Source organism: Mastomys coucha, unplaced genomic scaffold (genome assembly GCF_008632895.1).
Source record: "Mastomys coucha isolate ucsf_1 unplaced genomic scaffold, UCSF_Mcou_1 pScaffold22, whole genome shotgun sequence".
Lineage (NCBI taxonomy): Eukaryota > Metazoa > Chordata > Mammalia > Rodentia > Muridae > Mastomys > Mastomys coucha.
This window is the reverse complement of record NW_022196905.1, coordinates 222,055,709-222,070,466: the sequence shown is the minus strand read 5'-3', so window position 1 is coordinate 222,070,466 and position 14,758 is coordinate 222,055,709. Positions and strand designations below refer to the sequence as shown.

The window sequence follows — 14,758 nt, the reverse complement described above, 5'->3', positions numbered from 1 at the left end:
CAACGATCCCTTTCCTTCTCCCTCTCCTTCCCCCTCCCTCTCCTTCCGCACTGTTTCTCTCTCTTCCCTCTATCCTCTTTCTCTCCTATCTAGTGATAGGGGTTGAAACCAAGGGGATAAAGGGTGGGAATAAGAAGAAACCACAAAGTAGGGAAGACCAGCTACACTAAGTTATCAGGTAGCCCAGCTAGAATTGAAGCCCATGGACTACCTGACACTGCACTGGCTCAGGACAGTGGGAATCTGTGTCCTTGTGTGCACACACGAATGCTCTTACCTTCTGTGATGTGACAGCAGGGTCAGTGCTCAGAGTTGAGTTCCCACTCTGCCTGGCACCTTGCATGTCTGTCTCCAGGACCGGAAGCTGCTGTTGACAGCCCAACAGATGCTGCAGGACAGTAAGACCAAGATTGACATCATCCGCATGCAGCTTCGCCGAGCGCTACAAGCACTACAGGCTGGCCAACTGGAGAGTCAGGCAGCACCTGATGAGGCCCAAGGTATAAGACCTTTCCTGGACACTGGCTGCCTGCATTTAGCCTTCCAGGGTCAACCTTCAACCCATAATGCCTGTTCTGTCTATTTCTGGCTGTTTCCTTCAAGGTTTGGGTGAGGATAGTTGTTGCCAAATGCTACAAAAATGCACCGGATGGTTTGTTCCTTCTTTTCTTCCTTCCTTCTGCCCATCTGTCTGTCCATCCTTCCTTTTGTTGTGGTTAGGATGGAATCCAGGGGCTCCTATAAACTTGGCCTGTGTTTTGTTTTGTTTTTCGAGACAGGGTTTCTCTGTGTATCCATGGCTGTTCTGGAACTCACTCTGTAGACCAGACTGGCCTTGAACTCAGAAATCCTCCTGCCTCTGCCTCCCAAGTGCTGGGGTTAAAGGCGTGCGCCACCACTGCCTGGCTAGGCCTGTGTTTTTATTGAACCATGCCCCCAACCCTTCAATGGTAAAATCTATGTAGGCACTGTAGGGATAACATACCCTATCCCTTGTTTTTAAGGTTGTTTTAAAGATTTATTTGTGCTTATGTGTGTGCATGTGTACATGTGTGTGTGCAGGTGCCTCTGAAGCCAGAAGAAGGCATCAGATCTCTGGAACTAGAGTCACAGGTGGTTGTGAGTCATCCATTGTGGATTTCGGTAACCAGCTTTGAGTTCTCTGGAAAAGCAGAAAACTTTTTCAACAATCAAGCCATCTCTCTCTTCCCCATCCCTCAGTTGCTTTTAGTTTAGTTTAGTTTAGAGATAGGATCTTTCTATGACAGCCCTGCCTGTCCTGGAACTTACTATGTAAACCAGGCTGGCCTCTTACTCACACAGAGCTCTTCCTGCCTCTGCCTACTGAGTGCTGGAATTAATTGTGTGTGTTACCATGTCCAGCCTGTTTTTGTGTTTTGAGACAGGGTGTCATTATGTAGCCCTGGCTAACCTTGATCTCTGTAGACCAGACTGCCTCTTAGCAGAGCTCACCTGCCACTGCCTCCATCCCCCACGCTATCCCTTACTTTTCCTTTTTCTTTTTTTATTTTGAGAAAAGATTTCACTCTGTGGCCTAAACCAGACTTGAACTCTCAGTCCTCCTGCCGTCACCAGTGAGTGTTTGGAGTCATAGGCTTGCACGACCAAGCCCATGTGCCTTGTAAAGAAAGTTTTATTGGCACGCAGGTATAACCATTTTTTCATGTTTGGTTTTTGCCACATGCACAGAGCTGAGAAGTGGTGACTGAGCCTCTGTGAGCTAGGCATAGTGACACAGGCCTATCATTCCACACGCCTTTAATCCCAGCACTCAGGGAGCAGAAACAGGCACATCTTTGGGAGTTCCTGGCCAGCCAGGACTACATGGTGAGACAAAATAGAACAGACTAGAAACTGTCACCACAGGTGCCAGGGGCTGGGCATCTGTCCTGCTCACTCACTGACCCTGTACTTGTGGTAATTCTCCTGCCTCAGTCTCCCAGATGCTTTGGTTGATTATAAGCACATGCTACTATGACCAACATTTTTTTCTCTTGTTTCATTTTTCCCCCTATTTGTTTTTGCATATGTCTTAGCACTAGTAAGTGAGTCACCTTTGGGGAGTTAGTTCTCTGTGTCTATCATGTGGCTTCTGGGAATCAAACTCAGGCTGCAGTCTTGATAGATAGCAGGCTCCTTTATCTCCCCTGCCCCTTTGCTTTTCTGTGGGGGAGGGCAGGGTGTAGGGTCTCATATACCCCAGGCTAGCCTGGAACTCATTCTCAGATTCCAGCTTCTAGGTCCCAGGTGTGCCCCACTCTACTCAGCTCCTTGCTTGTCTTTTGGGTTTCTTGTTTTATTTGTTGACGCTACTTTTTTGGTGCTGGGGATGGAATCAGGCCCTCCTGCACTCCAGTCAGGTGATTTCCCAGTGAGTTACACAGCTAGCTCTGTTACTGCTCTAAGGGGGATGCTCCCTGGTGCCCTCATCTAACCCAGAGGCCCCTGACTCTAATAACATCTCGCTGGGGATGAGCTCCACTCATTCAGTTTCTTACTGTGTCCCTATTGGTGGAAGTTCAGTAGGATGTGAAGGGTACCAGTGTCATATGAGAGTCTGAGTTTTGTCTTTGAATGTATGGGTGATGGCTGCTGGGTGTAGATAATATCTGCCCTTGTAAATTACCGTGTTCCCTTTGTCCTATGCTAGTCCCTGGGAATGTCGAGGGACTGTTACAATATATTTGTCCCTAAGCCTAGGTCATCAGTGTGCTTGTGTGTCATCTCTATGAAGGTACTTGGGTAACCGTGTCCCTAGACATGGTGTTTGAGTAAGAGTGACTGAATTTGGATGGAAGGTGACAATCCCTTCCAGGGCGAGAATCATGATGTGCTTTGGTTGCTGTGTTTGGTGAGCCTGAACCTGCACATGGTGGTGTGTCTGGGATCAGGCATTGTCTCACTGTCCTGTGGCCCATGTCCATAGGAGATCCAGACCTGGGAGCCGTAGAGCTACGCATTGAAGAGCTACGACACCATTTTCGAGTGGAGCATGCAGTGGCAGAAGGCGCCAAGAATGTCCTGCGCCTGCTCAGTGCAGCAAAGGCTCCAGACCGCAAGGCAGTCAGTGAGGTGACTTCTGCTAGGAGTGTGGCGTTTAAGGGATGTAGGAGAGATAGGGGGATTCACTGGCAACAGGTCCTGGTGAGGGTAGAGGTGTAACTCAGATGGACTGCCACTAGGTGTAAGTCTCAGTAGGGAGGACTCCATCAGTGCATGTCTAGGCTAGGAGCAGGGTGTAGAGTCTCAGGGAGAGGTGGGGCCTAACCTGATGCCTATGAGAGGTGGAGCACAGCAAGAAGCTTTAATGAGGGTGGTGCCTCAGGCTCCAGCAAGGGGCAAAGCCTAGTTTTCAAGGCTCCACCTGGTGGGTCTCAGTAGGTTTGGGGTTAGGCTTGAGGAAGAAGTTGGGTGGGTTCTTGGAGAAGGGCCTATGCCTGTCCTTAGCTTTCTGCCTTCCTGCCTCAGGCTCAGGAGAAATTGACTGAGTCTAACCAGAAGCTGGGCTTGCTGCGGGAGTCATTGGAGCGGCGCCTCGGGGAGCTGCCTGCTGATCACCCCAAGGGGCGGCTGCTTCGGGAGGAGCTCACTGCAGCCTCGTCAGCAGCCTTCAGCGCAATACTGCCTGGGCCCTTCCCTGCCACTCACTACAGCACCTTGAGCAAGCCTGCACCACTCACAGGTGGGCTCCGGACTGACCACACTCTTGGGACCTAGCCCTGAGACCACTTGCCTGGATCTCTAGGCCTCCCCAGCCTTGACTACGCTTACCCCGTCGCCTCCTTCCCCTCTTATCCTGGTCCCCATTCCCATCTCTACCAGCCAAACAACCCCATCTTCTTGCTCTGTTCTGATTCTAGACATTGCCCTCACCCTCCTCCTTGGCTCTGTCTTTTTCCTCTACTCAGCAACAGCACATGCAGTTCATCAGATCTTAGTCCCAGTCCTGTTGCCTCGGTCCTTTCCCTTGGCTGCCCGAATGTCGCCTTCTTAGACCCCCGCCTCTCTAACACCCTGTCAGCCCCACTGGCTGCCCTTTCTCAGCTGCCACTTGCACAAGGAGAGGTCCTTTCCCGTTGTGCTCTCTTCCCCCCAAACCCCCCCCACCTGCCTCCCATGAGCCTGCCCCTCCTGCAGGGACCCTGGAAGTACGAGTGGTGGGCTGCAAAAACCTTCCAGAAACTATCCCCTGGAGCCCTCCCCTCTCAGTGGGGGCATCTGGGACCCCCGAAAGCCGCACTCCGTTCCTGAGTCGCCCAGCTCGGGGCCTTTACAGCCGAAGTGGAAGCCTTAGTGGACGGAGCAGCCTCAGGGGAGAGGCAGAGAATGCTAGTGAGTGGCCACAGGAGGCTGAGTGAGAGGGTGGCTGGGTGGGCGGGGTGGCCGCATTTATAGCATTTTCTTTACTGATTTGTCTATTTGTTTATTTATTTAAAGCCAGGGTTTCACTCTATGGCCCAGGCTGCCCTCAAACCCTGGGCTCAAGTGATTCATGGTTCAGCCAACTGAGTCAGCTGGTAGCTTAGCTGCCATAGCTTCTGTACTATTTGCACACTGTATGGGCACTAGTGAGAGGACTCAGAGGTTAAGAATGTGCACTGAGCTTGCAGAGGCCCCAGCCCTCATCAGGGGCCTTTTAACTGCTATCACCCCAGTCAGAGGATCTGACGCTCTCTTCTGACTTCCCTGCTCACTATACCCATGTGTACAAACTTTCACTCTCTCACACATACATAATTCAAAAATAAAAATTAGGGGCCAGAGAGATGGCTCAGTAGTTGAGAGCACTTGTACTCTTGAAGAAGACCTCAGGTCCAGTTTCCAGCACCCACATAACTGCTCAAAACCATAACTCCAGTTCCAGGGGACCTGACACTGACCTCTTCAGGTGCCAGGTACATACCTAGATAGCACATAGATATATGCAAAACACACATACACATAAAAATAAAAATAAATAAAAATTAAAATGTATACATTAAATAAAAAATGATCTGACATCCATTGGGGTGACTTACCAAAACAATAACAAGACAAACAGCAAAACAAAAAAACCCATAAATGTAAGAGAAGATGTAGAGAAATTGGAACCTGTGTTGGGTGTAGGAATGCAAAGTGAAATAGCCATCATGGGGAGTAGAGCAGAGACTGGGGGCATGGATCAGTGGTAGAGCTGCCTAGAACCTCTCAGTGGGAAGATGGACAGGACTCAGTGATAGAGCACCTGCCTAGAACCTTCCAGTAAGGGCGGGAGTCACTGATTAGGGGTAGATTACTTGCCTACTATATTTGAGGTCTTGGTTCCTTCTATCCTAAGCCTGGCAGAAATAAAGGTGAAATTAGCAATAATCGCATGATGTAGCAGATCAGCTTCTATATGTCCATCAGAGAACTGAGCAGGGGCTTGAGTTCTTAGATGCCCAGTTTGTGGCAGGAAGGGAGAACAGGCTTAGGTGCTTTGCACGAAGAGCGGGCTAGGATTCAGCCTGAAAAGCAAGGAGAGCATGAACCATGCCGTAGCACAGACAGCATGGTGCAGGAAGCAAAAGCCAACAAGGATGGCCTGGTTCCACTCACAGCATGTCCTAGAGCCATAGACCCACGGAGACAGGAAATGGAAGGGACACAGGTGCTAGAGGCTAGAGAGTGTTCAACAGGGAAGGGTATCGTCATCTTCAGGAACTAGTGCTCAGAGCCATCTGAAGAACAGGAGATGATGGGGAGTGATGGGCACAGCAGTGAGTGTGCTGAGCTCCATGGATCTGTACTTACAGGGGTCCACCAGGCTGGGACAGAGGTTAGGTGGAGCTTGCCTGGCGTGGGTAAGCCTTTAGGTTGGTTCCCAGCACCGAATAAACCAAGTGTGGTAGCATATACCTGTACTCCCAGCAGGCTTGGAAGTAGAGACAGGATAGTCAGAAGTTCATAATCATCCTAAAAACATAGACTACCCAGGGCCAGCCTGAGTTACACAAGACTGTCTCAAAAACAAACAAGCATGTCTGGTGTGGTCCTACAAGCCTTCCAGAATTTAGGAGGTAGAAGCAGGAAGATCAGAAGTTAAGGGCCAGCCTGGGATACATGAAACATTGTCTCAAAAAAAGAACAAAATGAGGGCTGACATGTGGTCCATGCCTGTAACCCTAAAACCTGGGAGGCTAAGGCAGGAGGATTCAAAGCCAACCTGGGTTATGGTAGTAAGTTCTAGGCTAGCTTGGTCTTTAGAGTAAGATTGTATCTCAAAACCAAAGGGAAAATGCACAAAAATGAGCAACCCCTTTCCCTCAAACTCACAGTCTGAATTAAAGGCTTCATTATGAAAGGCAAGCTAGCAAAGCATTGAGGGAGTTGAGGAACTCTGACAGAATATGAAGCAAGCCCTCCCCTCCCCTTCCTGCCGCCCTCTCCTGGTTTCAGCTGAGGTCAGCACCGTGCTCAAGCTGGACAACACAGTGGTGGGGCAAACAGCCTGGAAGCCATGCGGCCCCAATGCCTGGGACCAGAGCTTCACCCTGGAGCTGGAGAGGGTGAGCCGTGCTGGGGAATGGGAAGTAGAAAGGGAGTTTAGGCGGCAGGCACAGGAAGTGATGGCCCTGTTTCTTCTTAAGGCTCGGGAGTTGGAGCTGGCTGTATTCTGGCGAGACCAGAGGGGTCTGTGTGCTCTCAAATTTCTGAAGTTGGAGGACTTCTTGGACAACGAGAGGCATGAGGTGCAGCTGGACATGGAGCCCCAGGGCTGCTTGGTGGCCGAGGTACAGCCCGGTTTCTGATTTCTGCCTCCTTGCCTCTGATTGTCTAGCAAGGGGAGATTGAATTGATGCTTCTGAGCCTTAGTGGGAGGTTAGCTTCGTGAAAGCTGGGATTGGTGCCAGGAGCTGCACATCGCCGCACATAAGGAAGGATCAGCAGTAACATACCACATGTGACAGTGCTCCCAGAAGTCTGTGCCTTGTCAATTGCATGTTGGTCTGGTGATAGGTAGGACTCAGTGGGTAGAATGCTTGCTAGGCATGCACAAAGCCGTGGGCCCCATTTCCAGTTCAGATAAAACTAGATGTGGGTACTGGAGAGATGGCTCAGCAGTTAAGAGCACTGGCTGCTCATCCAGAGGACGCAGATTTGATTCCCAACACCTACATAGCCACTACACCTATCTGTAACTCTAGTTCTAGGGGATCTGATACCTTCTTTTGGCCTCAGTCACTAGTTTCACATGTGTTACACAGACATACATGCAGGCAAAACACTCATATACATTAAACAAACATTAAAACTAGATGTTATACAACCTCAAGCCACGTGATGGGCAAGAGGACAGGAATATAAAGACTTACCAAAAACACAGCCAGAGCCCAGTAGTGGTGGTGGGAACCTTTAATCCCAGAACTCTAGAAGCAGAGGCAAGCAGACCTCTGAGTTTGTTGTCAGCCTGATCTACACAGTGTGTCCCAGGCCAGTCAGGTCTATAGAGAAACCTTGTCTGAAAAAGAGAAAAACAAGCCAGAAACACTTTCTGTCACTGCAGCTTAGTGAGGTCTGTCTCAAAAAAACAAGCACTGGGTGAGCCTCGTGTGGAGTGCTGGGCTTGCACCCTCAAAGCTCTGGCTTCATCTCCAGCATTGCAGGACAGCAGCAACAAACTCAAGTGCAGGCGGGGTATGGCTACAGCTGACAGAATCTTCTGGAGTGCTGTTGTTACTGAGCCACAGTTCTGTCTGAACTGAGGCTAGTGTAACTGGAAACCAAAGTTTTTCCCACTGACAATTTACGTAATTTAAATTTGATCTCCATACATGGCATCTGCACAGGAACACTCCAGGTCTAGAGATCAATACCTGTATGTGTTGGAGATGGAATCAATACCTGTATGTGTTGGAGATGGAATACTAGGCTAAGTCATCATGAGTTTCGCACATGGATGGCCCCATCATCACTGGGGCTTCTGAATCAAAGGGCTAGGCTCCATCCTCTTGGTTCTGATGTAGTCTAAGATAGGGCTCTGAGAATATATTTCTCAGTTCCCAGGTAAGTAAGGCATCTTTCTGTCAAATACCTGAAATAATCAGAAAGAGAAAGGGTTATTTTGGCGATGGTTTCTGCCCACAGCCCCTTAGCCTTGTGGATCTGGGCTTGTAGCTCAGCATGTCACTATGCCAGTAGCATAGAAAAGACGTGTGCACACAATGGAATGCAGAAGCAAAAAGACACAGGAAGGGGCTGGGTTCCCACTATCCTATGTGTGGACATACAGCAGTGACCTCAATTCCTCCCACTAGGACCCACCCCTAATGGTTACACCATCTCCTAAATAGAGCCACAGGCTTGTGACAAAATCTTCAATACACGGGGCCATTTTGCTGAGCTTAACAATCATGCCAGATAATGCCAGTGTGGCCAACCTGGGACCATACTTGGGAATCAAGTCATAGGTGATGTGAGACTTGTTTTCCAGACTTCTATGTCAGTCTTTTTGTTTTGCTTCATTTTGTTTTTAAAGATTTATTTATTTATTATGTATACAGTGTTCTGCCTGCATATATACCTACAGGTCAGAAGAGGGCATCAGATCCCATTACAGATGGTTGTGAGCCACCATGTGGTTGCTGGAAATTGAACTCAGGACCTCTAGAAGAGCAGCCAGTGCTTTCAACCTCTGAGCCATCTCTCCAGCCCCCTGCATGTCAGTCTTGTGGGTGCAGACTTCTTCCTTCCTTCCAGAGAAGGGTCTGACTACCTGTCTCCTCCCTGTTCAAGATGGAAGTCTGTTGTGATTTGAATAGGAATGTTCCTGTCTTAGGTCTTTTCCCTGTGAGTGTAGTAAAGTACTGAACAAAAGCATTGTAAGGAAAAGAGTGTTTCTTTGGCTCAGAGCCACCATGATGGGGAAGTCAAGCAGGAGCAGGAAGTGGCTAGTCACTCTGCATAGGAAGGGAAGCTGGGAAGCAAAGTGGTGAGTGCCTGGTGCTCAACTTGCTTTCCCCTCCATACTGTCTAGGACCCCTACCCAGGGAAAGATGCCTCTCATAGCTTTGGAGGGTCTTCCCTAACCCCTCCCTGCCTGGAGGCTGGTCTCCTAGGTAGTCAACTTGACAACTGAGTTTAACTCTTTCAGTCCCCATGAGGGCTCTGCTGTTTGAACACTTGCTCCCCAGCTGGTGGCTCTTTTGAGAGGAAACAGAGCCCTCAGGAGGCAGTGCCTCACTGAGAGAAGTGTCACACTAGGATTATTGTCAGGCCTGAAGTCCTGCTGCTTTCTGTTTCCTGGTCCTCTGAGATGTACCTGGGCTTCAGTCTTCTGCCACTGTGGACCCCATTGCCGGAGCTGCCATGTCTTCCTTCCATGATGGATTGTATTCCCTCAGCTATGCCCAGAACAGAGCTCTCCCCCTGCCCCTGGCGCCCCCTGCAGTTGTTTCTGTCAGGCACTCTGTCACGGTGAGGAGAACTCAGCACAGTACTTCTGAGGGCAGACAGTGAGTGTACTGACCTCCTCTTCATGCTCATCAGCTTTCTGCTGCTTGACAAAATACTTGGGAGAAATCAACTTAACGGAAGCAGGTTTCTTTGGGTTCATGGTTTCAGGGTTTTAGCCGTTCACTCCATTGTTTCTGGGCTTGTGATGAAGTAGGCCGGGAAGTAGAGCTGTTCACATGCTGACAGGGAGACAGAAGGAGAAGGAAGTAGGTCTGGCAGCTAGAGACCTGCTTCTTGCAGTGACACCCTTCCTTGTGAAGCCCCTGCTTCCCAACAGTCTGTGAAACCATTGCTGGGTGAATCCATGAGTGGAAGTCATTGACCCTCCTGTGCATAGTCACTGCCAGTGTCTGGCTCTGCTAGAGCCAAGTCACTTATCCTCAGGGATGCTTGGTGTCATGGTGCCTCACACATAGGTTGTGTGTGCATCTATTCCTGCGACCACTGCAGTGGAGTGTGTCCCTACAGGTCACTTTTCGTAACCCCATCATTGAGCGGATCCCTAGGCTCCAAAGGCAGAAAAAAATCTTCTCCAAGCAGCAAGGTAAGGAGAGTGTGAGTGAGGGTTGGACATCCAGGGACCCCGGATTCATGGATGGGTAACCCTACCCTTGCTACTTCAGGGAAGGCATTTCAGCGTGCCAGACAGATGAACATTGATGTGGCGACTTGGGTGCGTCTGCTCCGGAGACTCATCCCTAACGCCGTGACTACTGGCACCTTCAGTCCCAATGCATCTCCAGGCACTGAAATCCGGCACACTGGGTAAGGAAGGAGCGTGGCTATCATGCAGAAAGCCCAGGACTTCTTCACCAGTACCCTATAAACTGGGCCTGGTAATCCCAGCATGCAGGGGACAGAGGTGCTTCACGGTCGCTCCTGTTTCCTAGAGTCTTAGCTTCCCAACTCTCTCTCCTCCCTCTTCTGCAGAGACATATCCATGGAGAAATTGAATCTCGGTGCTGACTCAGACAGCTCATCCCAGAAGAGCCCACAAGGGCTGCCTTCCACCTCATGTAGCCTGGTGAGTGTGCACCACCCTCTCTGGGCAGGGGACCTTAGGGGACTTGCTTTTTTTTTTTCAAGAAACCTCCAGATGCTAACCCAAGATCATCCAGGAGAACAAGGCTGGTTGGTTGGTTGGTTGTTTTTGTTGAGTATAGTTTCAAGCTTTGAACTCTGGAATGCCTCAGTCCTCTGCATGCTAGGATTACCAGGCCGGGTTTATAGGGTACTGGTGAAGAAGTCCAGGGCTTTCTACATGCTAGGCAAGTGCTCTGACAACTACATCCCTAGCACCTTCCCTATTTTCTGTACCCGCTTAAAAATAATCAGCGTGGAAGCTAGGCAAGAGGACAGCAGCCTGTCTTCCCAGCAGTGGCCTGGCTAAGGCAGGGTTGAGTCCAGACTAGACTACACAGTGAGTTCTAGGCCAGTTAAGGCTAGATCAAGACCCTGTCTCAGAAACCAAGCTGGTGTGTGCGCTTGGAGACTAAAGGTTTGCTCACTAGCAGAGCTCTTGAGCAGTGTGCTTGCAGCTCTGGGCTCCATCCCGGGCTGAAAAAAGAAAAGAACAAAAGAAACATAAAGTGTGAGCAGGTAAAAGAGGGCAGAAAGGTGCCGTGTGATTCCTGCACTGGGGAGCAGAGGTGCCGTGTGATTCCTGCACTGGAGAGCAGAGGTGCCGTGTGATTCCTGCACTGGAGAGCAGAGACGGGGGGTCCAGAACGGAAGGTCACCTCGGCTATGGAGCAGATTTTATAGAGGGAGAGGATGTTTTTCTCTCGTTTTAGAGATTATAATATATAGCTTTTCTCTCTCCAAGTCATCCTGTGAACCCCTTCTTCCTCTATGTCAAATTCATGGCCTCTTTTTTTGTTAATTGCTATTGCATGTATCTAAGTTTGTATAAATATTTATATATTCCTATATGCATCCTGCTCAATGTATATAATGTTACTTTTCTGTATGTTTTCAAGCCTGGCCATTTAATTCTGGATAATCAATTAGTATGCTTTTCCTTTGGGAAGAGCCTCTCTAACTTGAAGCATACTTTAGTTGGTTGTAGTACTTTCAGAAGGGTTGGGCCTCGTGGGCTTTTCCCCATCCACTGTGGCATATCTGTTATTATTGTCCTTGACCAGCTCATTTGGACAGTCATGCTGTTGAGATGGACAGGTGTAGCTTCCTCTTTCAGTGTTCTCTAAGCCTTAGGTATGGAAGTGTTTTGTAGATGTATCCACTGGACTGTGCTCCACATTTCTGCATTTATTTTAAAGATTTATTTATTTATTTATTTATTTATTTATTTATTTATTTCATATATGTGTGTACACTGTCGCTGTTTTCAGACACACCAGAAGAGGGCATCAGATCCCCATTACAGATGGTTGTGAGGCACTATGTGATTGCTGGGAATTGAACTCAGGCCTTCTGGAAGAACAGTCAGTACTCTTAACTGCTGAGCCATCTCTCTAGCTCCACACTTCTGCATTTTGACTGAGTATGGTTTTCTCTGGTGGTCTCCATCTATTGCAGAGAGAAGTTTCCTTGATGAGGGATGAGAACCACCTTTTTTTGTTTGGTTGGTTTGGTTTTTTTTTTTTTTTTTTTTTTTTTTTTCGAGACAGGGTTTCTCTGTGTAGCCCTGGCTGTCCTGGAACTCACTCTGTAGACCAGGCTGGCCTTGAACTCAGAAATCTGCCTGCCTCTGCCTCCCACATGCTGGGATCAAAGGCGTGTACCACCACTACCCGGTGAGAACCACTTTTATCTGTGGGTATAAGGCAGTGGTTCTCAACCTTCCCAATGCTGACCCTTTAATACAGTTTCTCATGTTGTGAAAAATAAGATTATTTTCATTGCTACTTCACAACTGTAATTTTGCTACTGTTATGAATCATAATGTAAATATCTGTGATAGTCTTATGTGGTCCCTGTTAAAGTGTTGTTTGAACTGGGCAGTGGTGGCGCATGCCTTGATCCCAGCACTTGGGAGGCAGAGGCAGGCAGATATCTGAGTTCAAGGCTAGCCTGGTCTACAGAGTTCCAGGACAGTCAGGGCTACACAGAGAAACCCTGTCTCAAAAAAACAAAAAAAAAGGGGGGGGACATTTGACCTGCCCTACAGGTTGAAAACCACTGGTGACCATAAATATGTAGAGTGTAGTTAAGAATTGTGGCTGGTTTAGTAAAGTGATGGCTGTCGGTCCTCTTCTAAGGTCCATGACTTCACTAATCCTGGGTAGTTGGCTAGGTTTCCAGTACCTGGCATGTTTCCCTCTTAAGGAGTGGGTCTTAAGTTCAGTTAGGGAGCTGTTGATCCAAAACACAAAGGAAAAACCTACAATTTATATCAAGGACAAACTATGCTACTGTATTGCTAGGGGTTACCAAAAGAAGTGGGGGTGCAGCAGTCATGAACATCCTCTAGTTCTGTGTTCATGGATGTGTTTTGTAAAGAAACAAGGAATTGACTCTGTTCTGTGAGCCTGCTGAGAGCTGCATGGTTGGGTGGCGACAGCCAAGGAGGCCATGCCACAGACAGAGCTGGTGTGGGTTACCACACACTCCTTTCCTTTTCCCTCCAACCATTTCTAGTTCTGGCAGGCCACAGCCTGGCCCATCGGTGATCAGCATCGCTGGGCTCAGGCCAGTGCACGGTGGCTGTCCTGTTAGCAGCCTTGCCAGATACAGTGTTCCTTTTCCTTTTCTTTTATTTTCTTTCTTTCTTTCTTTCTTTCTTTCTTTCTTTCTTTCTTTCTTTCTTTCTTTCTTTCTTTCTTCCTTCCTTCCTTCCTCCCTCCCTCCCTCCCTCCCTCTCTTTCTTTCTTTCTTTCTTTCTTTCTTTCTTTCTTCCTTTCTTCCTTTCTATCTACCTACCTACCTACCTACATCTATCAGTCTGTCTGTCTGTCTGTCTGTCTACCTATATATGTCTGTCTACCTATATATGTCTGTCTGTCTACCTACTTACTACCTATCTTATCTACCTGAGACAGGGCCTTTCTATGTAGCTCTGGCTATCCTAGAACTCACTATATAGACTAGACAGGCCTTGAAATTACAGAGATTACCTTCTCCCTCCTAACTGATAGGATTAAGGGCATGTGCCACTATGCTGTATTACCATTCACTTTATTTTGTGTGAGTGTGTGGTGCTCAGTGTGTGTAGTGATCAGTTCTCCGTCCCCTTGTGAGTCCCAGGGCTCACACTCCAGTTGTTAGCCTTGGCAGCAGGCACTTCACCCACCACGCCCTGCTGCAGACCCAGTTTTCTTTCCTTTTTGATCATCCCTCCCCAGCCTCTCACTGCCTGGCTGCGCTGGCTACTTGGCTCCTTTTCTTTATTTGGAAAAGGAAGGAAGATGGAAGCCAGGGTCTCGAGGCCAGCGAGGCCAGCCTTACACCACAAAGCTGCACCCTCAGATCCTGAGTCTTTTGTTTGTTTCAATTTAGGTGTTTAAATGTTTTTTTCTCGGGGGTGTGCACATGTGCCACACCTTCAGATGTGGAGATCAGAGGACAACTTGCAGAAGTTGATTCTATCCTTCCACCTGTGGATTCCAGAGATCTACCTCAGGCCAACAGGCTTGGTGTAGTCAGCACCTTCCTTTTCTTGAGCCAAGGCTGCCCCAGGCCCTGATTTTTTTCAGTCATATGTTCATGTGGTATGAGTAGGCTGGGATGAAGTCCTATAGCAGAGTGTTCACCTAGTAGGTATGAAGTCCTGGGTTCCATGCCTAGCATTATAAATCAATCAATCCATTAGTCTGTGCAGGCTAAAACTAGTAAATTAAATAAATAGTCAAAAGATATTTAAATATGCAGTATTCTGGGAGGAAAATGAGACAAGATAAGGTGTGCTGAGGATTTCTGCTCTTTAACACAGGAGTCAGCTGATCCACGTATAAGTGATACCTCAGAAAGGGTTACAGAGGGAGGAGGACCTGGGCCCAGTGCAAGGCTGGGGGCCAAGTTATCCAGCAGGCTGAGGCAGAAAGAACACAAGTTCAGGGTTGCTTGGGCAGTTTGGTGAGAGTCTGCTCAAAGAAAATAAAGCACCGTGCTGGGGAAGCATACACAATGCTTAGGTCTATTTTGTGCTACCTACGTGAAGGCAAAGCAAGCTAAGAAGAAGGTGGTCCTGGGGAGGAAGGCGTGAAGCAGTCATGAGAAGGAGGGGATATGTATGGCTCAGGGTGAGAAGGAGGGGATGTGTGTGTCTCAGGGTGAGAAGGAGGGGATGTGTGTGTCTCAGGGT

The 14,758-nt window shown here is 48.6% G+C and overlaps 1 protein-coding gene across 2 annotated transcripts in view; it reads left to right on the top strand.

Annotated features, from left to right (window-relative positions):
- Pkn1 (protein kinase N1) overlaps positions 1-14,758 on the top strand; it is a 31,581-nt gene that overhangs the window by 13,109 nt on the left and 3,714 nt on the right. For both annotated transcript variants that reach the window (XM_031340532.1, XM_031340531.1), the window contains exons 4-12: positions 356-500; positions 2,948-3,093; positions 3,490-3,703; positions 4,159-4,353; positions 6,439-6,548; positions 6,630-6,773; positions 9,964-10,039; positions 10,119-10,260; positions 10,426-10,519. In XM_031340532.1, the coding sequence (XP_031196392.1) occupies positions 356-500; positions 2,948-3,093; positions 3,490-3,703; positions 4,159-4,353; positions 6,439-6,548; positions 6,630-6,773; positions 9,964-10,039; positions 10,119-10,260; positions 10,426-10,519 (1,266 nt within the window). The remainder of the gene's footprint in view (positions 1-355; positions 501-2,947; positions 3,094-3,489; positions 3,704-4,158; positions 4,354-6,438; positions 6,549-6,629; positions 6,774-9,963; positions 10,040-10,118; positions 10,261-10,425; positions 10,520-14,758) is intronic.